Source organism: Manis javanica, chromosome 10 (assembly GCF_040802235.1).
Source record: "Manis javanica isolate MJ-LG chromosome 10, MJ_LKY, whole genome shotgun sequence".
Classification (NCBI taxonomy): Eukaryota; Metazoa; Chordata; class Mammalia; order Pholidota; family Manidae; genus Manis; species Manis javanica.
The window spans coordinates 110,774,004-110,800,392 of record NC_133165.1 but is presented as its reverse complement, the minus strand read 5'-3'; the positions used below and the strand labels follow the sequence as shown (position 1 = coordinate 110,800,392).

Here is a 26,389-nt window from a genome sequence, read left to right as displayed (position 1 = left end):
ATTTAATTGTGGAGTGAATGAATGAATGAACATTTTCCAGGAAGACAGAGGGCCTGGGAGAGATGAGTGGGGCTGGTGAAGTCCCATCTGATGTGAAAGGAGCAGTGGGGTGGTGGTGAGCTCAGGGCAAGTGCCTTGAGCTGTGTGCCTCGGCTTCCTCGTCTGTGGATCGGAGGTGGAGATGAAAGAACTACCACAGAGGATGCTGAGGATCAAATGTGGGAGGCATGCAAGGTGCTCTTGGAACATCGGGGAGCTGACACCCAGTGAACACCCAGGAAGCAGCAGCTTGTGACGTTACAAGATGCCATTCTCTCTCCTGCGGGGATGGGTACATGGACCATGAGCCCACAGGCAGACTTTGGGAACCCAGGACACCTGTTTCAGGGCAAGAGCTCAGGGAATCTCAAGCTGTGGCCTCCGACCCTGGCAAGCCTCAGTGATCAAGGGTCTGGGCCCTAGAAGGCTAAGGCAGGATGCTGGGACAAAATGAAGAAAACATTTTTGCCAAATGACCCATGAGAATTAACATTACTGTTCCCAATGTACTAACCAAGTCATTCACCCAGCACTGAGTGAGCATCCAGTGTGGTGCCAGGCCTGGAGGCAGGAGTGCAGAAATAAAACATGCAGTTCTTATCCTCAAGAAGGCCAGGGTCAATGAGAAAGCTGACAAGAACACACAGGTGCTGAGAGACGCCTCGGCAGGTGCTGTGGAAACCAGAAAAGCCACGACGTAGTGCAGAAGTGGGGCGTGGGCACTAAAGTAGGGGTGGGGGATGGCGGGGTCGGGGGATGAAATACAAGGCTGGACAGGTGAGCAGGGAAGGAAACCTTCCCTGAGGTTTCCCGGGAAGGTGGGGGTGCCTTAGGCTGCGGCACCAGCACCATTAGTCTGGAGTCAGTCCTGGGTTTGGAGCCCAGTTCTGTCACTGGACGGCTGGGCAGCCCTCTCAAGTTCATCAACCTCTCTTGACTCTCGGTTTCTACACTCATAAAAGGGGATTATATTAAGTGAGTGCCTAAGCAATCTGGCCTTGAAATTGACTCATGCTGAGAAGGAATGAGAGAGAAGTAGGTCAAGTGTATCTGCAGCAGGAATTAGAACCATGGCTGAGCCTTAGGACTGACCAGGTAATGGTCCAGGGGTAGGAGTGGTCCGGGCAGGAGTCACAGACCATTGGAAAGCTCAGAGGACTAGAGCCAGAGAATTCGAGAAGAGCCCAGGATGAGACTGGTGAGGAAGGCGGGCCCAGATGACCACAGCCCTAGAGGGGTTTGGCCCTGAGCCAGTAGCAGTGGGACGGCTGTGCCATGATCAGGCTTGCATCTTGGAAGGGCACCCTTGCCCCTTTACAGGGATGAGACTGTGGGCTGAGACCTACAGATCAGTCCCCAGGCCACTCGAGAGAGTCACCAGGGGCAGTAAGAGTGAACACTGACTCAGCCCTTCCTGTGTGCCTCTACGCTCATCACAGCCCCCTGAGGATAAGGCTGTCAGTGTCCCAGTTACAGCCAAGGGATCTTCAAGAGCCATAAGCAGCAGGACTAGGGTCTGAGCTCAGGTCTGGAGCACAGGACCACCCGTGGGATAAATGAAGTCACTAGGGACGAGGGTGGAGTAAGGGGACAAGGAGGGGAGCCCTGGGAACACGGGCATCTAAGGCCAAGGGAGCAAAGGACCCTGCAGAGGACAGTCAGAAGACAGCGTGGTGGAGGCCTTGGGAAGGAAGGACATGGTCGCGAAGGCCAGTGCCCCAGGGAGTGCAGTGTCATTCTTCCCCAAGCAGGAGCTGGTCCCTGCCTGACGGGCTCAGCGAGGGGTGGGGGCAGAGGCCCAGGGGCTGAAGACTGAATGAAGCGGAAAGGGAGACAGTGGCTTTGCTGGGAAAGGGCAATATGAGAGGACGACTGGAGGGAGAGGAAAGCCAGTTGCCTTGGGCTTGGCTTGGGGGTGGGCTGGTACTTGTTCTAGCAGAGAAGAGGGGAGGGAAGGAGCCCACAGGGCAGCCCCAGGCTTCCCTAGGGAGCAGAGGCTGCGCACCCTGAGGCCTGGGTCTTACCAGTCTGTCCCTTTACTTTGACCTGCAGGAGGCCTTGTAAAATGGAGACCCTCTTTAAATGCTTGTTGCCCTGAATTGAGGGGAAATTGCTGCTGGATAACAAGACAGCAAGCACAGCTCCGCCCAGCCCCACCTCCCCAGGGCAGAGTAAAGGTTCCCTCTTACTGCCAGGGCTGATGGAGGATTGGAGGAGTTGGTTGTAACCCGATCAGCAAAGCTCCGGGATGTGAGCCAGTCAGGGACCTGGAAGGGACTCTCAGAGGAAGCTGCCTTCCTCCTAATGGGGTTGCTGTCATCAGAAGTCATTGATCCTGAATTCAGCAGGCTAGAACCCGATATTCCTGGACAAGAGTGAGGTTCCACCATTCGCCTGTGAAATCTTTGCTGCCCATGTTTTGCCAGGTGGTGTTGCAAAGAGGAAAGAGAATGCAAGCTCATTCACGGAATACCCTCTCTCCGGCAGGCCACAGAGATATGCTGGGCTGGTGCCCAGACACCAGCTCCTCCACTTGCCTTGTGTGTGTTTCAGGGCTTAGGAGAAGGGTGGGGAGACTGTTTAGTGCCCAGCACAGAGCAACTGCTCAGTGACTGTTACGTGATTTCCCTTTACATTCTTCATCCCCTGTTGGTCTCTACCACAGTCCTATTAGGACCGGGTTTCAAGGAACCCACTTCACAGATGAGGCTGCAACACGTCAGCTGGTTACAGCCTCCACTTCCTCAAGGGGCAAACTGGAAGTCTACATGCTGGACGGAACAAGAGTGTTCTTCTTGCTCCACAAAGAGCTTTGTAAGACCCAGAAAATTATAAAAGACAGGCTTTTATGGATTTGTTTAAATATTTAGAAGATCTTGCAGCACTGGGCTTCCCACCTGTGCTAAGGAGAAGCCACTACCTTTGGACAGAATATGAGCTCCCCAGCTCCTCCCCCCCAATTGCCACCACTCCCTATCGTCTCATCCACGGGTGCTCGCTCATTTGTATTACCCATCGGACTCCTGTAGGCTGCTGAGTCCACCAAGGCCTTGTGAGGTTTTCTCATCCTACAGGGGGAGGAAGAGGGAGAGGAACCAGCGAAAGCCTGGCTGCCCACCAGTCACAATGACAAAGCACAATGACAGATCTTCCCAGCTGCCACCACGAAGCACTGAACCTTAAAACACAGAAAGAGAAAGCCAAAATGGCATCGCTGGGCTCAAGCCCACAGGTAAAACCTTCTCCAGCTCAGGAAAGGGACTGAAACAGAAGACTCTGGTGCAGCCTGGGAGCTAGAAACCCGAGGGGCGCTGGACCTGAAGTCCTCACCCATCATCAGGGCTTCCCAAAGAGACTGCCCAGATGGCAGAGCAGCCGCGGGTAAAGAGATGAGAGCTGAGCACATTCCAGGGAGGAAGAGAGTGTCACAGGAGGCCGATGGGTACAGTGGGCTTAGGGGCTCTGGGCGCAGTCAGGGTGAAACGCGCGGCAGCTGTCACAGAGGTTCACCAGCTCGGTCCCTCCCTGCCAACCCGGCACACACCCTCAGCTGCACAGCCGCCCAGAGAGAGAAGAGCCTGGCCAAATTGTACTTTAAAAAAACTTCATAACTTTGGTGCATTCACCTGGAATTAACTTTGGTGTAAGGAGTGAGGTAAGGATTGTAATTAGTCTTTCTTCTAAATGGCTGTCAAATATTTATGAAATAATCCTTCTTTCCCCAAGTGCCAGGACATGCCAGCTTAATCACCTACTAAATTCCTGTTTGTATTTGAGGGCCCCGTCTTCAGGTCTTCAGAATATTGTAACTACTTTGAGTTTGATGATTCTTGGCTCAGAGTAACCTCCCCCAAGTCGCAGCTCTGGTAGGGCAACCTTGAGTTCATGGGTCAGAGCTCCATTCAAGCCAGCTCAGGTCTGGGTCCATCAGAACCAGTGACTGGAGGCTGATCTCTCACGGCTGCTTCTTTCTGCACCTGGTCCATTCGCCTCCATTCCAGCCTGCTTGCTGATGGACCCAGCTTACCTCTTCACACCAGGCCATATCATGCGCACTGCTGCTCAGCCTGTAGATGGAGTGGCTGCCTTTGAGTCAGGTGTCTATCCCAGTCCAAGGAGATGGAACGAGGTAGTATGATAGGGTAGTAGAGACTCCCTGGAGCTACATCAGGAACTTTGCCTTGACACTGTAGATGTTGGGGAGCTATAGAGTATCTTAAAGTTGGGACGGGGTGGTGATAGGGTTGGATCTAGAATGTTGAGGCAGGGCTGCTGGGTATGGTTGTTCATGTTACACACTGCACAAGGGTACCACATATCCAAGGGTCAGCTTTCATATCATAGACCCTTATAGAGCTGTATGTATCTTATGACATTTCTTTGGCAGTGTGAATTGTCTTGTCCTAATGAAATCAGTATGCTCTAGCAATTTTCCAATAGATGGAAGTAAAACGTCTTGAGGAAGGGATGCCCTTCCCAATTTGCCTAAAAGCCGTGAATGGGCTGGCAGTGGCCCAGCATGGAGAGTGGATTGGTCAGCAGAGACTAGAAGAGAGAGAGAAGGAAGAGCAAGAGATGATGTCTGCATTTCCAGGTTAGGTTCTGTGGGGTGTGGTGACACCAGTAATTAAGACAAGATATATTTCCGAGGATGAACAGAACTTGGGAAGACCTGAGTGTGGTTGAGATGATAACTACATGCTCCTGGTCTTTTGGGTCTTAGAATTTGACCCACTGATGCCCTTGTACTCAGTTGCTGGCAAAGCAGTCTTCCCTTCCCAGGTGTCTTGGCAAACCCCCTGGCCCAGGGCAGGCCAGAGAAGGGGAAGAGCCCTCTCCGAGTATGCCTGCACGGTGGGAAAGCCAGTCTCCCCACCTTCTCACATCAGATGGTCAGAGGAGGAAACGCCTACCCAGCCGGGAGGGCAGGTAACAGGGCTGACGCCCCTCATCAGGCAGTGAGGCGAGACCCAGAACCATGCGGCCTGTGCTTGGTTGGGTCTTAGGGTGCTGAGGACACTGCCCGGCAAAACCTCCCACTGACATAAAAGCAGGTGAGGACAGAGGGGGACAAATGAATCCTGACTATCCTGGTCTCCTGGTCTGCCAGGATAGAGGAGTTTCTGGGGCCCGACTGTTTGGGGACATGTCTGTGGGGTGGGTATCAACATCTACTACTACTAATAATGCAAACTAGAGGCCTGGGAGATGGGTCGCCAAGGAAGGGTGAGTCATTATGTGCTCATGGTGTCAGTACAATGCAGGGCCTGGGCCCGCAGCAGAGTGCTGGGGCCACAGAGTTGAGGAAGACACACGCTGCCTTGCCACGTAGGCAAGACTGATCCGAAGGTGCCCTCCTTTCGTGTTCATCCTCAAAGCTCCGCGGCCGCCTGTGCAAGTTCTGGAGCCTTCATTTCCCCATCTGCAAAAGGGGAGAAGAGGTCCTACCCCTTTAAACACTTGCACGTTCCCTTAGCATTTGCCTTCAGCGTTTGGTATTTTTCCAAATAGTTGGTGTATTTCCTAGATTTGGTTTTCTTTTCTATTTGTAATTTTTCACGATTCTAATTTATATACATTTGCTCTTCCATTTCACGGCATGTGTTCTTATAAGCTGCCTCAAATGCTATGAGGTGTCCAGTGAGAAGGGAGGAAAGGAGGCAGCAGGCCCCTCGAGTTGCGGACATGCCTGTATTTCCCACTAGGGGGCAGTGTAGCACCGTGAGAAGGGTGGTGGAGACCTGGCTGTTAAGTCCTTCCTGAAAGCTGTGTGCCTTTGAGCAATTTATATTTCTAATCTCTCTAAATCTTAGGCTCCCCACCTCCAATCTCCAAAGCTGGAAAGTGGGGGAACCTTCTCAAATACCTTCAGATTATATGAGGTAATATATGCAAAATGCGTGGTGCGTACACAGATGCCCCAGCTGTGAACTCCTACTCCAGTGGCTCTGAACCTGGGTGATTTTGCACCCTGGGGACATTCAACAATGTCTGGAGGCACGTTTGGTTGTCACCCCTGGGGGAGTGGATTCAACTGGTGTCTAATGGGTGGAGGCCAGGGATGCTGCAAACCCCCCTACAGGGCACAGGATGGCAGCCCAACAAAGAATTACCTGGCCCACAATGTCAGTAGTGCCAAGGTCAAGGAACACTGACCTACTCCCAATCAGTTCTGAGAGCCTAGAGGGCAGAAAATGTATCTTACAATTTCTGTATCTTCTTCAGAGCCTGTCACATAGCAATCAGTCAGTAATTGAGGCTACGATTACGATTGAGTTGAAAGGCAAGCAGTGGCAAAAATGGTGGCACAGCTGTTGGTGGGACCGGTGGGTGTCAGACCAGAAGGCCTAATTGTCACAGAGTGGGATCGCTTACCTAACTGGGGGCTTCCTGAGATATGAACTCAATTTTAAAAAACTAAATTGTTTCTTAAGCATCCTAACCAGATTGCTTTAAATGCTGGTGATCAAGGGGACCCTCTAAGAACTTTCTAGAATTGGACACCCCCATTCTGAGCCTCTGCCCCAGGAAGTGGTCATGATAAACTGGAATGGCTGAATTAGAAAATTTTCTGCCTTCCATAATCTCAAGAATGTTGTATTCTCTAACTCCCAACAAGCCCAGGCCTTGGTCAATGTTTGTAGAATCAAATGGTGAGGAGTCTAGAAGTCACATTATTGGAAGAACAGCAGATGGACTAGCAGAACTGATCAGGGAACAGAGACGATTGTTATTTTTGGCTACTTATGATGGACAGTCGCATGGATGAGGGCCTGGCCTTGTCCCATGTGAACTTCTAGAAGGCAGAGCATCCTAACCAGGGCCTGGTGTGAAGCATGCTGGGTCTTCAGATAGGCCATCTGGCCGGACAGGCTGGAGGCTCTAATTAGGCCAATGGGACTGATCCAGTGTGATACATAGCAGATGTGGCAAGTCTGGACAGCCGATCCTGTGGACAACATTCTATGGAGGAGGAAGTTTGGGCCATAGACTACCTCCCACCCTCTAGTGGGCAGGTAGGTTGTATGTGACAGAATCCCAGGCCTTGGGTGGGCAGAGTGGGACATTCAGGGAGCAGGGTGTCAGGGAAGTGGGGATATTGGACAGCACTGGAGACAGTCCTGGGCTCAAATCCCAGTGCCTCCACTTATATATTAGCAGTGTTCATTTGTCAGTCAGTCATTCATTCCACAGACCGCTATGGAGTCTTGTGAGGACTGTGTGCTCCCAAGTATGGGAGACAAACACAAAAGCAGACAATCCTAAGACCATGTGCAAAGGGCAATGCTGGGGTCGACTGGGGCATGATGGGAGCCCAGAGGATTGGCACCTAACCCAGTGTGGGGAGGCAGCCTCCCCTACTAGGCTCCTGGAGAGCCTGACCCAAGTGGAGTCTGAAAGAGTGAGCAAGAGTTGTGTGCAAAGTGATGCAAAGGGTTCTGGGATAAGAGAGTAGTGCACATGAACTCACAGAGCCAACACTTTGATTAGAAGAGTTGGAATACTTTTGGTTGTAAATCACAGAAAACCGAACTCAAAGTTTTTCTCAAAAGGGAACTTATGAGCCATTGCAACTGAGAAGTCCTAATTGTGTGGGTTTTAGGTGAGGCTCCATTTCACTCCATTTTTTTTATGCACTTCCCCCCCTTTTTTTTCCTGGTTATTGGGGGCTCTTTTCCATCATTCTTAAAAGAGAATTTCTATTCCAGGAGCTCCAGCCATTTCTTCTGCATCACTAGCCCAAATTAGACCACTCGTCCATCCCTAAAGCAATCTCCCTGACCAGGCAGTGCACGTACCAATGGGCTTAGCCATTCAGGGCTACCTCAGGAGCTGGGTGTGTGCATGTGTGGGTGTGTCTCATGCATGTGTGCATATCAAGCCCAACAAAATGCATGATTTAGAAGTTCTGGAAGGAAGAGATGCTGGGAAGAGCAACTGCAAATATCCACTGCAGCTAGCATTTATTGAGTGCCTACTGTGTGCCCAGCTCTGCGCTAACTGCTTTACACGCATCATTTAATACCCACAACTTTGAGGTAGGAGGTGTCATCCCCACTTTACAAAAAAATGCTGACATGAAGGCTTATGTCTAAGGAACATGTGATTAGCAAGAGGGAATCTGGGATTTGGACCCTGGTAGTTATAATATAGTCCCTGTCGCACAGTAGGCGCTCAATGAATGGTAGCTACTATTAGGGAGAATTCAAGGATGACTCCCAGATTTCTAGCTGTTGTGATTGGGTAGGTCAGGTGTCATCAACGGGACAGGGTACACAGGACAGCCTCGGGGGCAGCAGAGCTCCATTTGGTCCCATGATGTCTGAGGTGACTCGCCACCTTGGGGGCTCATCTAACAAGCAGGTAGAGCCATGGGCTGGATGTTCAGGAGAGAGGACTTCCTGGAGAGTAAGCCATCCCCACCCTGGTGAGAGTCAAGAAGCAGAGGGTCCAGGACTGAGCCCCGGTAAACCCCCTTATTGAAGGGCGCATGGGGTAGAAAAGAGCCAGGAAGGCAACCAAGAAGGGGTGTCAGGGAGGGGGAGGAGGGGGTCGCGGAGGGAAGGGAAGGGGTGCGGAGAAGGGCTGCATGACCGATGTGTCAGACACGCCACGTGAGGACATGGGAGGGCGAGGACATTGTCATGGTGATGGTAACTCATACTTACAAACCTCCCACAGTGCCCCAGGCTCTGTTCCAAGCTAGGAGATGCCTCACAACTACTCCAGAGGTCTGTCCAGTGAAAACCTTCACTTCATAGATGAGGATCCAGGAGATGGAGCTGATCAAGGGCTGGTGAAATGCCTGACGGAGGTAGCTGAGGTTGTGCCAGTGGTGATATCTGTGTCCCAAATATCTCTGGGATATCCTTCTTCCTTTTCCCACCATAGAATGGGCTCTGGGAGATCTAGGTTAATCAGCATGTCCCACACTGTCCCTTCTCCAGTCTCACTGATTGTTTCAGGGATGATCACATGGCCTCATCCAAGTCAAGGGGATCCAGGCCCTGGACTTTTAGGAAGAGGAGCTCTATTTCTTCTGTGTGAGTACATAAGATGAGATGGTGTGAGGCCTGGAGCTGCTGCAGCCACCTTACAAACATGAAGGTCAAACCTATCTGAAAGTAGGGCCAACACAAGTTGGGAAGCTGAGCTGAACTGAGCCACAGAGAGAGCTGGATGACAATGGGACAATGAGCTCTGCCTCAAGCTGTACCTAAAGCCTTTATTATTACTAAACTTTACTGTTAGCAACCAATAAATTCTTTCTCTGCTTTACTAGTTTGAGGTGGCCTTTCAGTCGTTAACCAGAAGCAAACTGTAACAGTTATCTACACAATTGGGCTGGGTAACAAACCACCCCATACTCAGCGGCTAAAGCAATTGAGTTCATGAGACTTGACTGATGTTTCAGTTGAACTCAACTAGGAAATTCTTCTGGTCTTAGCTGGGCTCACACACGTTAGTCAGCCAGGATGACAAGGACAGCCAGGATACATGTGGAGGCCACAGTAGCTATGATTTGTGTCACTGCTAATGTTTTGTCTCCAGACACTTTCAGCAGTCTAGCATAGGTGCTTGAAACGTGGTTTGTGATACTTGATGCAGGGTTGGGCTTTTTTTGGCAAACGCTACAAAAGGACACAGAGGGGATTAGAGGTGCATCCAGGAGGCCAGTTTTTTGGGCAGATTCTCTGTCAATTGGAGTTCACGGTGTTCCCTGGGATTGGATTCAGGCGATGTTGTCTTTGGCAGCAGATGTCGGGGGTGATGCGGGGTCCTCCTCAGACTCATCTCCACAAGTTTGTGAAGTCCGGGGTTCCTGCTTACAGGGGTCACTCCATCTCATCGGGTATGCAACCACTCACTGACTGGCTGAGGCTCATTACTGTGTGTTGTCCCTTCTTTTGTCACCAGTGACCCAGGTCAAGCCTGAGCAGGTGAGCATGTCCCTGCCGCAGCTGCCCACCCACCATCCACCGTGGGGAAGAGGAAGTGATCGGCTGAGTCCAGCCCAGACTGCAGAACCGCGAGCAAATACATCGCCGGGTGTGTCTGACATTTCAGGGTGGTTTGTGTTTCAGCAATAAATATTTGATAAACAAAAAAATAAAATGTAAAATGTGATTTAATTTAAAAGAGTGAGTTTCCTGCAATAACTGAGTCTCTGGGAATTTACTGCAACAGCAAGGGAGGAGCCAGGAACGCTGGCCAGAGGACTGGCCCTGCGCATGGCCTTGTAATGCTTCAGAGCTTGAAGCAGAGATTTGTGAATGTTCCATGACTCGGGGTGCAGGGGTGGGGACTTTCTTGAATTCCAGGATGACGGCCCTTCAGGATTTGGGGGTTTTGACTGCCCATAGCTCAAGCCCTAACCTGGAAAGTGACCCTATGGGTGCTTTAATAATTGATGTTGACCACAGTCACCACTACTTCTTTGTGTCTCTCAGCCTGATGGGGCTTTACAGGTTGCACAGCATTTCCCTTTATTTCATGCTGTCCTCTGGGTATGGTAAAGCCTATGATAAGCCATTTCCACAGACAGGAGACTGAGTCTGGAAAAGAATATGCAACCATCCCAAGGCCACAGAGCCTGTCAATGCCTCCAACCTGCTCTGGCCACCAACATAGTGTCTCCCCATCCCTGGCCTCAGTCTCCCCATCTAACATGGAAGTTGTGCAGCCACACCCCACGGGGTACCAAGGCAGAGTTCAGACAGAGTGTGTCCACTCCCACCATCTCTGAGACTCCTTAGAAAATACCCAGAGGGCTCCCCCAACCAGGACAATGCCAGTACCCACAGCCAAGAGGAAGCCTCTAGGAGGCTCCCACATTGCATGGCCCCAGGTACCACCACAGCACAAGTCCAAGGTCAGTGCCATGGGAGGGAGATGCTGCCATCCTCACCTGCCCCAGCGGGCTGGCCACTGGACCAGCACTGGGAATCCAGGTGCAGCCCTGTTCTGCCACCAAGTGGCTGTGTGACCTCAGAAGCATTGACATCAACGGGAGAGCATTTGTCTCCAGTGCCCAAGAGCACAACTGTGGGAGAACCGGTCCCCTCTGGTAGAGGCACCAAAGCCCTCTCTGGATTCCCAGGGCGTCACCACCCACCCTTGGAGGGTGGGCATCACTAGTCCCAGGCCCACCTCTTCCTTCTGCAACCTCCACCCGGCACCTTCCCTTGCTAGTCCACTTCCACCAGTGGGGGGAAGGACGCTCTCCTGGCTAGAAGGTCACTGTGTCCCCTTCTCACCAGCATGAGGTCCTCGGGAAGGCTCGCACCCCAACCCCCAGCCTTGGTAGCAAGGGGGTCTTTGCCAACGCCCGAGCACCCATAAACTGGCCACACATGCACACCCTTCAGACTTTGTAGCTGTTTTTATTATTAATATTATCTTCTCTTTTAAGCATCCCTTTAAGGGTGAAATGAAATCCAACCATTTACAGAGAAAATGATTTCAGGATGTACATATTGATTTTCCCTTACAAAAAAAAATAGTATTATTATTATTGGTGTTCTTAAATTATACATTTCCCAGGGCCCTGCCTTCTACCCAGGCCAAGTCCTGTCTCCCTACCTCAACTGTCACCTTTGCCCCCAAATTCCTCCCACACCTGCCCCTGGGAACCAACACAACCTGTGGGTGGGCTGGGCGTCCTCGTGTCTGAGGTCATAGGGGCCAGTAGTTGCCAGGCCAAGAAATCGGGATTTGGCCACAGGGCCGGCAGTGTGCCGGCGTTCACACTGTTCAGTTTCCCTTCACATTGGGGGAGCGGCCCAGGGCTCCGCTGCCCCTGGCCCTCCCAGTGTATGACGTCACTGTGTGTGAAACAGCCCCACGCCTCAGCCCTCACCCCTCTGATGGCTGAACTCTCCGCTCAATGGCCAGGGCGGAGACCATGAACCGCCCTGGGCCTTAGAGGGGAGGCGAGGCGCAGCAAGTCAGCTCTTCCCCTCTTCCTCCCCCTGCCCCTAAGCTGGTGAACTGGAGGCCAGGGTGTCCTGCGGCCTGGGGAGGGGGCATCCCTGAGGCAGCTGAGGGTGCCAGGGGCATGGGGGGAGGAAGCCGTCAGGGAGGGAGGCCCTGTGTTGGGGCTCGGGCCTGACTCCGGAGCCCCCAGGGGCTGCCCACCCAGGGGTGAGTGGAGGTGGTTGGGTAAGGAGGGCAGGCCCTGGCCTGGGGTGACTCAGAGCCACGGAGACACTCTGACCTCTTGCACCACTTCTCAGCCCCAAGGGGGTGCCAGGGCAGGGCTGCTGTAACTACAAGGGAGGAGTTCCCTTGGGGTACCCCTAAACAGGAGGGAGTGTGGGGGCAGTAGAGCCCCCTCAGCCTGCTTCACGCCTGCCCACCAGAGGCTGCTCCACGGCCAGCTCCCTAGACCATGCCCACATTGGACATTTCCCCAGAGCTGCGGCAAAGGAGACACCTTCCTTCCTGGCCCATCAGGAAACCTCCAGTAAGACAGCCAGAGGAAGTCCCGGCTGGAGGCTGGCAAGGGATGGGCGGAAGGCTGGGGCTGGGGCAAGGCAGGCTGGGAAGGCAGTAAGCTTTCAGCTACACAGCCCTCAGGTCAGGAGGACTCTCGTTCCTTGGACCGAAAGACAGACAGACAGACAAACCCCATGTCCCTTTTAGCCTTGTTTTCCAGGCTTTCCAAGGGCTTTCTGCCTCAGTCATTTTGAGGAGCTGCAGGAGGTGTGGCCATGACTCCAGGTCCTGGGGAAGAGGAGACCTGGGCCCTGCGCCCACACCCCACACAAGCACATATTTACAAGGATACAGTGACAGAGACATACAAGTCCACACCAAGCATGCACCCATGCCCATAAATACACACACACACGCACAGACATGTACCGCTCCCCAGGCAGCCTCTGCATCTGGCGTCACTGGATGAACGTCTGAGGGGGTCACGGGAGGGGGCATCCCAGCCTTCACCCCAGCTCTGGGCTGGCAGTGAGGGGGTACAAGAACAGGTTGTTCCAGGAGCTCTGAACAGCAGAGCAGGATCCAAAGATTCCACCAGTCATTACTACCCCTTGTCCCTTCCCCCTGGGCCAAAGCTGCTCCCTGTCCCCACATACATCCTCTCCTCCTTCCTTTACTGAGTGGCCCCCCAGCTGAGGCCACGCATGAGGCAGCACAGCTTTAGACTACCTTTCTCAGCTTCCCTTGCGGCCACTTATGGCCTTGTGACTAAGTCCTGGCCTGTAAAATGTGATCAGAGGTGACCACGTGTTTCTGGCTCATGCCCTTAACAGGAAAGGGTGTGCACTTCCCTAACCTTTCTCTGCTCCCCCCAGGCCTGGATGCACCATTCTGTCCAGAATTGGAAGGTGTGTTTGAAGAAAAGCAGGGAGCGGGGCCCTGCTAACTCTGGACCATCTCCCTCGAGACAGTTAAGTTAGAAACAAACTTGCCTTGCTTAAAACATTGTATTTTGGGGTCTCTTAATTATAGCAGCTTAGAATCTACTCTGACAAATACATCCCCCACCTCTGTGAGGCAAACTAAGAGGAATGAGATGGCATACAACCGGCCTTGATGTCCCTCTTAGGCCGAGGGCAGCCTCAAGACCCTTCCTGGCCCCTAGCCAGCCCCAAGGAGGGACACAAGGGTGACTCCACCTGAGCTGGTGGGGAGCTGGGGCTGTGGGTTCCAGTGGAAAGCGGTGATGGGAGCCTCCTCTCACCCCACGCACCCCCGTCCCAGGTCTGACCTACTAGGCTCCATCCTGCCCTGAGAACTGGACTCTGGGCCTCAAAAGGTCAGAGTGGGCAGCCCACAAGACAGCAATGCACAAAGAAGGGATGTTGAGGCCAGATTTGTGACCAAAAGAAACCTCTCCTCTTGGGTTCCCTAAACCCCAGGCCTACGTCAGCTTAGGAGGGCCCGGGAGCACAGACACCATCCAGAGCAGGGGTGTCCTGTGCGGCAGACAGTGGAGGTCTCAGCTCCGTCTGGTCCAGCACTTCTGAGGACACTGTGCTTATCCCAGTCGGAGGCCGCTTGGCATTCCATCCCACCTTGGGGTCCCCTCCTCCTCCTGGACCCAAGTGCATCTATTTACAGAGCCCCAAGACTTCCTGGCATCCCTGTCCCCTTTCTCACCACAGGTCCAAAGCCCCTGGAAGCCAAATGGTGGGCTTCTCCCAGCAGGGGCCCAGCTTCCTCTGGCCACCCTGGGGAGTTCCTGCAGTCTCCCTGCCCCACCCCACTGCCCTCCCTTGCTTCCCAGGAACCATCACACACTCTCAGTTGGAACCTCCTGGCCGTAGCACTCTCGGCGGCCCCAAGGGCCTCACTCATCTCTCCCGATGGGGAAGGAGGTTTTGTGAGCTCACAGACCTGACCCTTCTCCCACCCATCCACTCCTGGTCCTCTTGAGAACCAGCCAGAAGGCAGAGGGTGGCAGGAAGATAATAGGAGGGGTAGCCACCACCCCAACTCTGCCACTGGCCCTATAAAATCACGCAGCCTTAACCTCCAACTGCATCCAATTTGCCCCTGGCGGGTGGCCTGCCCTCCAGACTCTTGCTCCGCCGCCCACCTGCTGCTGTGCTCTTGGGCTCCTGGTAGGGGTTGTCCAGCAGGTAGCGGAACTGGGCATAGTTGTTGAGCAGGTACTTAGGTGCATACATGTGTTCACTGGGGTCGGCCGGCGGGTATTCCTGCTGCGTGCCGTCGAACCAGCCCCCGGTGCGGATCAAGCTCCGGATGTAATTGAGGTCCCGCTTGTCCTCGTAGTCCCCCCAGCGGGGGAAGTCTCCGTTCTGGGCGGATATGAGCTTGAAGTAGATGCCCTCGGGCGTGAAGCACCAGGAGCAGTGCCAGCCGGCAAAGTGTAGGGGGCTGCCCAGAGACCACTGCACCAGGATGTGGCCCGTGCGGTTCTCGTACTGCCGGAAGTTGGGCATGGTGTAGTACTGGCGGCGGCGCAGGCGGATGCCGTCCAGCCCATAGACCGTCTGCAGCATGTCCACCGTGCAGCCTGACACCACCTCCAGGGTGCCCGGCTGCTTCCAGAAGAAGCCGTACAGCGACTTACGCATGTGGAAGGCGAAGGGTTCCGTCCAGCCGTCGTAGAGCTTGAGGAAGAGCACGCCGTCCCGTGCGGGGATCTCGTCGGCGTCGTCGATGATGAAGACGTCATCGGGCCGCAGGTTGCGCAGCCGCGACACGCCATCCTGCGTCAGGAAGGTGCGCAGGTAGTCATCGGCGATCCAGCCGTCCTGCCGCCCGCCCGGCGGGAAGTGGTCCAGGAAGACGTAGAGCACCTTGTGCCGGATGTACTCGAACGTGCCGTTGGACAGCATCTCCCGGAACTTGAGCGGCCGCGGTTCCCCGTAGGCTGTGAAGTTGGACTCGCACACCACGAAGGCGTCCACCACGTCGCCCAGCTCGTGGAAGCGCACGTCCAGCAGGTCGAACTCGTGGTTGACGTTGATGGCGTTGATGACCCGCCGCGGCACCTCCCGGGGCACCAGGCGCTCCTTGGTGGGCAGGTTGGAGTACTGCACCACGGTGGGCACGCCGCAGCTGGGCCCGTGCCAGCCTGGGAGGCACATGCACTCCACCCACTTGCGCCGCGCGCCGCGGCCCCCCGGGCGCTCCCGCGCGCTCAGCAGGTGCCGGGCGGGGCCCCGGGCTGACGAGCCGTCGCCCCCCTCCGTCTTCCCCTCTGGCCGCCCTGATGGGGGCTTCTCCAGCATCTTGGTACCGGGTTTGAAGCAGATGCCCCCGGCTTTGGTTCGGACGAAATACTCGGTGGTGTCCTCGGGCAGTACAAAGTCCATCCGGTGGAGTTCCTCGGTGGCCTTGCTTGGTGAGAGCGGCTGGAGTAGGGGAGAGTGGGAATAAAGCGGGGTACGCAGCAGGTCAGGACTGCCTGGCTCTGGGCTGGCCTGGGGCGTGACGGGGGCATTGTTCCAGAAGAAGCTGGACACGAGATTAGGGCTGAGGGAGGCCAGTTCTCGGGGGAAAGTGACATAGGACAGGGTCTTAAAGAAGTGCAGGAAGGAGATGAGGCACAGGCCGGCCATACAGAACATCAGAAAGAGCTTGTAGCGTCTCATCTTCATCCTGCGGGAAAGAGGGAGAAAGTACGTCAAGGGTCCGCAGACCCTGGCAAAGGCACCTGAAGGTCTTCTCCTAAGGAACCAGTGGAAGCCTTTGCTGCCACCATGTTTGTGAATGTTCTGGCCAGTGCCTGGTGCCCCTGCATGAAATCACCTCCTGCCCCCCAGAAGTCAATCCGGCAAGTCCAAAGTGCTGTACGAAGTACGAGGAAGCCCCAACATTAGGGAAATGCTTCCTGACTCAGGACCTCCCCTAGCTCCCAGAGACCAGAGGTCACCACACATCCCCTCTCTGCAGCCTGGTCCTCCACCTGGCCTGCCCACCCTGGCTGTACCAGCTGCATTACACAATGCATCCTGGGAAAAGCATAATCTGCAGTAGAGTGGGCTCACGGGCCCCAAGGGAACAGGAAGTGGGCCGCAGGCTGTGGGCAAGAGCCCCTTTCTGCACCACCCAGGGTGCTATTTCTGTTCCCGCTTTCTTTCCATTTTTTTTTGTGACTATATTGACAAATCTTTTTCATACCTTTTCACTAAAAAAAAAAAAAAAAATTATATTTAATTTTAACATATTTAAAGAATAAAATTAAGTAAAAGTTCCCTTCATGACCCCATGCCCTGCACTAGACCTTATCTCAAGGCATAAATGGTTTGATCTGTTTGAGGTGTATCACTGGTTTTATATGCAATATTTCTGTTCTTGGTTTAATATTTTTTCATAAGCAATATTATACTGGACACTAAGTCTACGTGAAATTGTTTTCCTTAATGATAAGATTAAAGAGATTTTCAGATCAGTAGAAATAAATCTACCATTTCCTTTTAAATCCCACATAATATTCAATGGTTATTTTGAATGAATCACCCTCTATTCATGAGCGATTCGTGAATATAATCAATCTCTATTCATTTACACAGTTTGATTTCAATCAATTAGATTATGGCTGTGGAATGGAGAGCCTTGTATATTGTTCTTTTACAATTTAAACAAACTTTCTATTTTAGAATATTTGTAGCTTACCAGAAAAGCTGCCAAGATAGTACAAAGGGTCCCCTTGCACTCCTCATCCAGTCACCCCAAGTGTTAACATCTTACGTCACCATGGTACATTTGTCTCAGCCAGGAAACTGCAATGGGCACATTACTATGAACTAAACTCCACGCTCTCTGAGTGAGCCTGTGCGACAAGGGAGCACTTCTGACTCTAAGCATCCAGCTTATTCATCCTCGAACCCAGGCAAGTGGGCAGCAGGCTGGGAGCTGACACACTTTTAGACAAGTGGAACCAGTAACTTGACTGGGGTGACCTACTGAGCCACAGGAGGGGCCAGGGCAGAAACTGACCTTTGGCATCTGGTGTTTTCATTTCGCCTTCCACAGATCCCTGTGAGTGGGGTACCATCCTTCCACCTAGAACATTCTTTTCCTTAAAATGGTCCTTTCTAATGGAGTATGTGGTGGGGACTTGATAATGGGGGGAGTCTAATAACTGTAATGTTGCCCATGTAATTGTACATAATGATACCAACAACAACAAAAAAAAGGTCCTTTCTATGGTTTTCCTTACTTCTCAGGTTCTTCTCTGGGTCATCTGGGTGACTTCCTTCCATACTCTCCACCTTACTCTCTATCTTTGAGGTTAGCACAGAAAAATATACACCTGGCTACGAACTACTGTGACCTTATGCAAGGCTCCTCACCATTCTGAGCCTCAATTTCTACATCTGTGAAATGGGTACAGGATTCCTGGTGCAACAGGTGCTTAATAACTTTCATTTCTCTCAAGATTGGAAAAGTCCAACATAATCTCTAAGCTAAATGGTCAGAAGGGGCAGAATCATGAAATCTTTGATCTAGAATGAGTTTAAGGACCATCTCCTCCAACACTTTCATTTGATAGGGGAGGAAGCCAGGATGTAGGGGACATCAGGGACCTGCTCAGAGTTACAAAAGCTGGGGGAGGGATGTGGGTGGCTTGACTCCTGTGCTACATGCCCTTCCAGGCCTCCCCTTGGTGAGGAGCCCTGAGGAAGCTAGCGAGGAACAGCCGGGTCCTCACCCCCACTGGCCAGGGTGGTGCTTGCGCCATCAGGTCCAAGATGTCCCACCTCCACCCGTTTAAATGCCCGGCCCTCCTGGAGCCGCCCCTCGGGTGGCTGGCACAGCTGACTGCAGGCAGGCCAATGGGGATGAGGGCCTGACCTAGCTGTCCCAGGGCAGAGGTGGGCTGGTTTTCACTGGCTTTGGGGAAGGTGGGAGGGAGGCACTGCTCCTTGGCCACACTTTGAAGTGGACCTTCTGGGCTCCTCTCTATGGTGAAGTCCAGCCTGCTCTGGCAAAGCAAGACCAGGCCAGCAGGGGAGTGGTGGGGCAAGGGGGTGAGGCCCAATAAAGGCAGGTGGCCAGGAATTCCCGCTGTGGCAGGGACCAGGCACAAGGCAACACTGCAGACAGGTCAGCACAGCAGACACCCCCACGGTGACCCACCTGAGGGCTTTCAGGACCCGGCATGGCAGCCCTGATCCTTCTGCCTCTGTGGGACATACTCCAGCCCCAGCCCTTGCGGGACCAAACTGGCTTGTGAGCTGCAGAGGGCGGGCCAGGGCTAAATCCCCCGGCAGCAGTGAACAAAGGCATTATTAGCAAGGTAGGAGGAACTCAGGGAGGCAGGAGAACACCCTGCTTAGCGCAGAAGGGCCCCTGTGGCCCCACCGAGGTCACACTGACCCAGATGCCCTAGCTAGGCTGGCTTTCAAGATCTGATTACATCCGGTGGCAGTATCCTTCGGAAGACAGACTCACTAGTGCCTGGGATCCCCCTTTCACTGGGGCCTTCGGGGTGAGGCCCCTTGATACGGTCCCAACGGAGATGATTCCAGGAACTGAGTGTGTCTCGCTCATTGCTCGGGCTGCCTAATGAGACTCAAAAGCACATGGTGGCCGGCCTGGAGCAGGTTGGTGTCTCACAGACCACATTTTCTGGGACAACTTCACTCCTGGCCACATGTATTTTTTCAACTCTTATTCCTGGCCTGATCACTTTTTATCTTACCTTTATGTATTTTGATAAGTGCTTCAAATAAATGTTTTTGACTGAGTAGCATTTAATAAGAAACTGAATAAATAAATAAGCACTGGAACCAAGAGTTGCATGAAAGTCTCATCTACCCTGGGAGGTCTTTTAATTGTCACATTTTTATATATGGGTAAACTGAGACTCAGAAAAATGAGTGGGGTATGTGGTGGGTCCATTTGAGATTTTTCTCAAAGGACATGAAGGTGGCCAAGTCAGGACCTGAACATAAATTCTCTTCCCAAGCCAGCGCCTCTCTCCCTCCTCACAGCCGAGACGGATCCCTCCCTTGTGCAGGTGGCCTGGTTGTAGGCTAAACCATGGGACCAAATTAGGCCCCAGCTGGCAGCATTTCTGCCTCCATTATAAAGCTTTATAGAGAAACCATTAGACATGACAATAAAGCTGATGGTGGTCACCTACGCTTACAAGCCAGCTACTGTCCTGAGTATATTACATGCACAAACTCAACCGAATCCTCCCAACATGAAGCAGGTACTGTTGTCACCCCCATCTTATAGATGAGGAGACTGAGGCCAGAGGGAGGGTGTAACTTGCTCAGTGACACACACACAATTTTATCCAGTGGTAAAGCATTCGGAGTCCCTTCCGGCTGCCAAGTTCAACCTAAGCGGGGTGACAGGGCTCCACAGAGTCCACCAGTGACTAGTGAAGACCAGCAGTGGATGGAACAGTCACCACTGCATGGCAGGGTGCTCCCCCAGCCATCATCAACCATTCACTCAGCACCTGCTTACTGGAAGCTGGCTGTGCCCCAGGCACTGTGCTGGCCCTGGGAGGAAGGGGACAAGGCAGACGAGCGCCCCTGCCCCTGCGGAGCACGCATACGGGGTGGGGCAGGGGACCGCAGTAAACTAAAAATAAATGAGTCAAGTAACATCATACATGAGAAAGAGTCACGCTCTGGAGAAAAATAAAGCAGGCTGAAGGGTAGCGGGGAGAGGGTTTGGTGACAAATAGGGTGGTCAGGGCGAGCATCACCATGGAGAGGGAGACTTGAAGATGGTGGTACAAGGGAAGCAGGCCGCAGGCAGAAGGAGCAGCCCATACTCGGGGAGGGTGTGTCTGCTGGGAGTATGCGATTGCAAGGAGGGCAGACCGGAGGGGGACGAGCAGGCCCAGATCACGCAGAGCCAGGGGCTGTGGCTGGAAATGTGGCTTTCAGGGAGCATTGTGAGCAGGGGAGGGACGTGACCTGACTTTGGCTTGAACAGGCTCACTTAGGCTGCTCTGCTGAGAACCGACCGCCACCCCAAGAGTGGTGAGCAGTGAGCACCTGCCATCCAGGTGAGATGGGGGTGGCTTTCACCAGGGCTGGGGGTATGTGCGGAAGGATGTCAGATTCTGCTGGATTTCCTGATGACCTCGATGTCAAGGGTGAGCAAGAAGTCAAATTTGGCAGCTCCAGGAAGGATGAGGTAGCCTTTGACCAGGAGATGGCAAATGGCAGAGCGGGGCTTCGAGGCAGGCTCTGCTTCCACGGGGTCCACTGTTTCTCTCCCTGCAGACGCCAACACAGGCTGCTAGTGAAGGGCATGGCCACAGTCACACAGCTGGCCGAGGGCAGAACCTGGCCATTAACCCTGATCTCTGGATCCCAATCTCGTCCTTTCCATAGTATGCCTGACCGGGAAGCTTCATGGGATGGATGGGGGTGGGGTGAGCGATGATTTGGAGCTGATGTCCCCCCACCCCTGTGGGCTTTAGGGGTAGGACTCGGCAGGGTAGACTTTCCCACTCCCAACTCCCACTTCCTGGGATGCATTAGCTTGAGCCCCTGCAGGAACTCAGGACCCTAAGAGGGGCACGGAGGTCAGCACCTGCCTGGAGAGGCAAGTTCAGCTGAGGAAGGGCCTGGGGTCTCCCATGTGCTGGGCCAGTGCCCTCTGAGGTCCACACAAGTAGCTCTGTGAGGACAAAATGCTGGTCTGTGTCCCTCGCGCTGCTGAAGGCAATGCTTGGCAGTTCAGAAGCCATACATAGGCTCTTAACTCAGTTCGGTAAAATTCACCAAGTATTTCTCAGGTGCCTGTTCTATGCCAAGGTTGGTCTCCCTTGAAACCAAGCACCTTCTGCCCCATCTGCCCCAAGCCAGAACCCACGCTAAGCTCTCTGAACCCTCTTCCTGACTCCCCCCAGGGAGCACGGAACCATCACCCTCTGTGACCGTATGGTGAACATACGGACACTATGAACCTGAGCCTCAAGGCCCTTGGCCTCCCTGAGCTTTGACTCCCCCATCTATGAAATGAATATAATCATTCCTAACCTGCCCATTTCAAATAATCCATAGGCCTGTCCGTTTCCCAACACTCGCCATGCTGACTCATCTCCTCTGATGTTCGTGTCCTCACAGCCTTACTGCAAGTCCCCTAGGGCAGGGAGCTATGCACAGCAGGTGCTCAGTAGGAGTGCCCTGCCTTGCACTGGGCTCCTCACTATCACTTCAGTGTGCACAGACTCTGGGACTAGACTGTCCCGTTCACGTCCTGGCTCTGCCATTTCCAGTCTGTGTTGCCCTGAGGTGGTTAATTACTTTCCTCCTTCCCGTCTATGAAGTGAGGATTCAATAATAATCCATGTGAAGTGCCTAGCACTTAAAGTGCTCAATAAACTTCAGCTCTTCTTATTGCTAGTGTTATTCCCCAGCCTGGCGGAGAGAGGGCCTGCAGGCAGGGGAGTAGCCAGAGCAAAGGCTTGGAGTGAGCCCCGGGCAGGGCCTGGGCGGGTGCTGTCCTGACTCAGGGTGGGAAGGAGCAGAGACGGGGTGGGGGGGAACCTGAGTGGAACAAGTAGAGCCCGGACAGAGCCTGAGCCTGCAGGGGCTGGGACTCCAGGGGAGGCAGGAACTGCAGGGCTCTCCAGGGGCTCCGAGAGCAATGCTCCCTCAGTACACTCCAAGAGTTGCACCCCGCCCCAGGGGCCTAGGTCTCCTGTGTGAAGGTGGGGGTGATGGGCCAGGGGCTTCCTGATAGCCAAATGATCATGGACATGGGATGCTGAGGCTGACCCTGACCCAGGATGGTGGCAGGACCTGACCACCCTGGGCCTCTTCTCCGTATGTTGACTCAAGGCTGTGGCCTTGTCCACTTGCATGGTTCCTGGAAGGTTCTAGCTGGGCCTGTTTTCTTCCTTCTCTCTCTCTCTTTCCACTTCTCCCTTCTCCTTGTGCCCTTTTTCTTTGGGCTCTGCTTGGAAGCCTGATGGGGTATGGGAGGGAGGCAGATAAGCCCAAACCCGACAACCTAGCCATGAGGTCAGGCTTGGGGCCCTGGCTGAGTCCAGTGGGGGCACCTTGGCCAGAGAGAAGATAGGTGCTCCATGGAGGCCAAAGGCTTTGACTGTGGGGTTGGCCAGTCGGGCAGCAGCCTCCTGGACAGGCTCTGACAGCTGTCACCGGGGTGACGGAGGGTGCCTGTGGAGCTCTCCGTGGTCCTGAGCTTCCCTGCGCTAACCAGGGTCTTAGCTGAGCCAGGGGAGTGCCCTTCGTGGCTTCACCAGCCCCTGCCAGCCTCCTCTGTGGTTCAGCAGCTGGCAGCAAACAGGTGTAACACCTAGTAGGTGCTCAGGGTGCTGGTGGAATGTCGGGGGTGTGTGGCAGGTACATCTTGGAGGTCACACAGCCCACCCTCAGTCTCCACTTCTGGGCATAAATCTGCCCATTTACAACCCCCAGCCCAGAGTACCCTCATCACGTTTCCTGGAATTAGTTCATTTGCTTGAAAGGGCATCTTGATTTTGAGCTGAAGTCCCCTCCCTGTGCTCATCTTCTGCTTCATCCCCATCCTATACCACACGACCTAAGGGCTCTTCCTATCCCCATGAGGAAGGCAGGGCGTGCATCTTCACTGCCACCTCTGCCGTGCACAGTGACTCCCAAGACACAAGGTATGCCAGTGGTTACACTATGGGACCTGAACACTGCCTCTGACCCTGGCAAGTTTCTCCACGTCTCTGTGCCTCAGTTCCCCCTTTCTGTAAGATGGAGGTACAACAGTCCTATCTCATAAGGTTGCTGTGAGAATCAAATAAGTTAATCCATGCAAAGTACTAGTAACTGTGCCAAGGCATACAGTAGGTGCTCAGTAAGCATTAGCCTCCAGTGTTGCTGGAAGTTTGGTTTGCATCCCAGCACCGTAACTTTCTAGCTGTGTGCCCTTAGTTTCTCTGAGCCTCAGTCTTCTCAGATGTAGAAGATAGCTTCTCCCCTTGCAGTCCTGTGGGAGACCTGGATGAGCCATGGTGTAAAATTATCCTGTGTGGAGCCTGGCACTTGGTAGACGCTCTTAAAAAATTACAGTTTCTTTCCTTCCATCTGGGTTTCCTGCCAGACAGCCAAGTGCAGATGACTTGATGGAAGAGACAGGCCTTGTTCCTGGATGGCTCTGCCGAAGGACTGAGCTGGTTGGAAGGCTGCTCGCTACTGACTGGCACCCGTCACCCTACAAGGCATTCTCAGGGACTCATCTGGCTTTCAGAGCCTGAGGCCAGAACCAAGGGGATCTGGAGCTCCCTGGAGGGTCCCAACTCCTCCCCCAGGGTCTGAAGGGCCCTTGAGTGAGAATAGTGTCCAAACCTTCAAGCCAGGCAAGTGCCCCTGCCAAGTGCCTGTCTGGCTTCTGCTTGTCTAATTCTTAATGCCACCTATTCCAGTCTCTTTGGGCTGCTAGAAATTCTTCCTTCTTTTGGCCTAAATCAGCATTTCTGGAGATTCTGCTACTGCTTATGGGTCTTTCCTTGGGGTTAAGCAGAGCAAGTTGGTGTCTCAGGAATCAGAAGAGAGTGAAGAGTGACTGCCTCCCCCAACTCTGAGACCTTCCAACATGAGGCTCCCTGACCCCACATGGAGAGACAGGCGTAAGAGATGGCTACAGAATATAACAGATTCTGGAGTTCTGGCAAGAAACTGACGCTGTGTTCAATTCTTCACCTCTCATACTCTTATTCATTCTTTCGGTTCATATCCATCAGACAGGGCTCCACAGGGCCCAAGCCTCCATGCAGGGGTCACAGCCAGTGCATCATCAAGGCTACTGGTGAACATTTACCAAGAACTTGCCATGTGCCAGGTGATGCGCTGCAAGGGCTGGAGAAACTAGGGGCCGATTCACAGGACCAACCCCGGAAGAAGGCACGTGTGTAGATGGGGAAACGGAGGCTTCAAGAAGTTAAGCTGCTCACTCAGCCACACAGAGCTTGTGGGAACGAAGCAGATGGAAATGGAGACTCCCTGGGCATCCTGCACCTGCTAACAGGTAGGACGGGGGCCCACCAGGGCTGCAGGTTTGGGGGTCCTGCCCCAGGCTAAACACAAAAGGCCTGATCAAGGGAGGATCTGGTATACCATGACCCCAAGGGCCAGGAATTCTGCTCCCCTGGCCCTCCTCAGAGAAAGGGGGTCTGCTTGAGGGGCCAGTCCCGGCCAAGAGGTCCCTCTGCCCAGGTGACCAGAAGGCCCTGCAAAGCCCGCTCATCACGGGGCAGGTGTGACAGCTGCTGCTGTTCCCATCCACAAATAAGGAAACTGAGGCCCAGGAAGAGACACAGAGCTGCACTGTGAGCCAGTTTCTGGGCCAGCCTGACTGGGAGCCCAGGCCCTCACCCAGGCACAGGGATCTAAGCCCCACTCTCTCTGCTGGCTTGGCTCCAGTCCAACGCCCATGCCCAGGAGCCTTTTTCTCGGGGAGCCCCACCCATCCCCTACCCACAGCCAGCTGCAGGGCACCCTGGCCCCTTTCCTTCCTCCAAACCCCTCCCCAGTCCGCCTGATTCCAGGCCCTCGCCAGCTGCCTGTGAACTTTCCCACAGAGTAGCCGGGTGTGCCTGAGAAAGCTGGTTCCCAAGGCCCACCCTTGGCTCCCTGGGGCCTCCTCTCCTTTCCCTACTGGTTATTGGTCCCCCCAGGACATCAGCTTCTGGTTCCCAGAGGCCCATAGGCAGCGAAGACAGGGAACATTTCCACCATTCCAACATGTTCTATTGGTCCACACTGGGGGCTAAACAGATCAGCCATCCTCAGGCACCAGCCAATGGGATGGCTGTGCTCAGAAGTCTGTGGTGGCTCCCACCGTCCAGCACTAAGGCTCACAGCTGTCGTGAGCCCTGCCTCTCGAGAGCTGCCCCTGCCTTGCCTTATGCATGTTGACATGATGGTCACCACTTAATGTCTGCCTAAGTGTGTGCAAGCTGTTGTCTGGGGGTTTTACATATACTTGATCCTCACAACCATCCTCAGAGGTAGGGACTGCTATCCCCGTCTCACATGAGGAAACTGAGGCTCAGGGTAAAGCAATTTGTAGAGCATGCCTCTGCTCACCTGTGCAAACCCACTGCTCTCCAGGGCCTGAGACCCACACAGCCTCCACTTAAAAAGGGTAGGGTGGAAGTGCCACTGGCCTCAGCCCCAGGCCACTGAAGGCTCTGAGAGGAGTGACCTCATCAGCCTGTGTCTGAGGGAGATCAATCAATCAGCTTCCAGAGCCAGCCAACAGCACTCTGAGATGGTGCAAACGGCCAGGGGTGCGCTGTCCAACACACCAGCCCCTAGGCATGTGTGGCTCCTGTGCACTTGAAGTCAGGAGACTGAGGAACTACTTTATAACTAAATTAAAGTTTTAACTTTAATAGCCCTACATGCTAACAGCTATTGAACTGGACTGGGGAGAACAGAGGCAGGGAGCTGGGTGGACTGTACAAGCCCTGAGGGAAGAGGCAGGACAGGCTGAGGGAGGACAGCGTGGCGCCGGGGCCAGGGCGCGAGGGCATGGCCTGGGCATCCAGTCTGGGATGTGGGGCCAGGGTGGGCGCCGCTAGCGAGCTGCTGATTAAACGCTGGGTGACTGCGGGACGGAGCAGGAGGGATGCAGCCCTGGGGGCCGCCGGCTTCCCAGGAACAAGGGGGGGCTGGCGTGCAGAACTGGAGGAAGGTGGGGCTGAGGGCAAGGCAGTCTGGGAGTCTGCGGAGTCTGGGAAGGAGGATAGGAAGGGGCGGAGTTGGCAGGAGCAGCAGATGCGGGTGGTCAGCAGCAAAGCAGGGAGGGCACCTGTGCGTGAGGCTGTGGGCGCGGGCCTGGCCTCACCCGGCAGGAGGCGGCCTCAGGCAGCGTTCAGCCCCTGTGGCTGGCTGGCCACCCGGGCTTCTCCGGTTCCCTGGGCCTCAAGTTCACT

General features: G+C 54.0%; 1 protein-coding gene and 1 long non-coding RNA gene across 6 annotated transcripts in view; one reads left to right on the top strand and one right to left on the bottom strand.

Annotated features, from left to right (window-relative positions):
• Positions 1-3,091: 3,091 nt before the first annotated feature.
• LOC108397357 (uncharacterized) lies at positions 3,092-10,179 on the top strand. Of its 2 annotated transcripts, XR_001853163.3 has the most exons (3): positions 3,092-3,694; positions 8,722-8,854; positions 9,958-10,179. It is a non-coding gene; the product is annotated as an uncharacterized lncRNA (long non-coding RNA). The 2 variants fall into 2 exon arrangements; XR_012121794.1 differs by lacking the exon at positions 8,722-8,854.
• Positions 10,180-11,409: 1,230 nt separating this feature from the next.
• The window catches only part of MGAT3 (beta-1,4-mannosyl-glycoprotein 4-beta-N-acetylglucosaminyltransferase), a 32,433-nt gene continuing 17,453 nt past the window's right edge, over positions 11,410-26,389 (bottom strand). For 3 of the 4 annotated variants that reach the window (XM_037006925.2, XM_017660750.3, XM_073213898.1), the window contains one exon: positions 11,410-16,131. In XM_037006925.2, coding sequence (XP_036862820.1) covers positions 14,529-16,130 — 1,602 coding nt within the window. In that variant the 5' untranslated portion in view covers position 16,131 and the 3' untranslated portion in view covers positions 11,410-14,528. Of the gene's footprint in view, positions 16,132-17,472; positions 24,896-26,389 lie in introns of those variants that run through there. The other variant, XM_017660749.3, reaches the window with a different exon arrangement.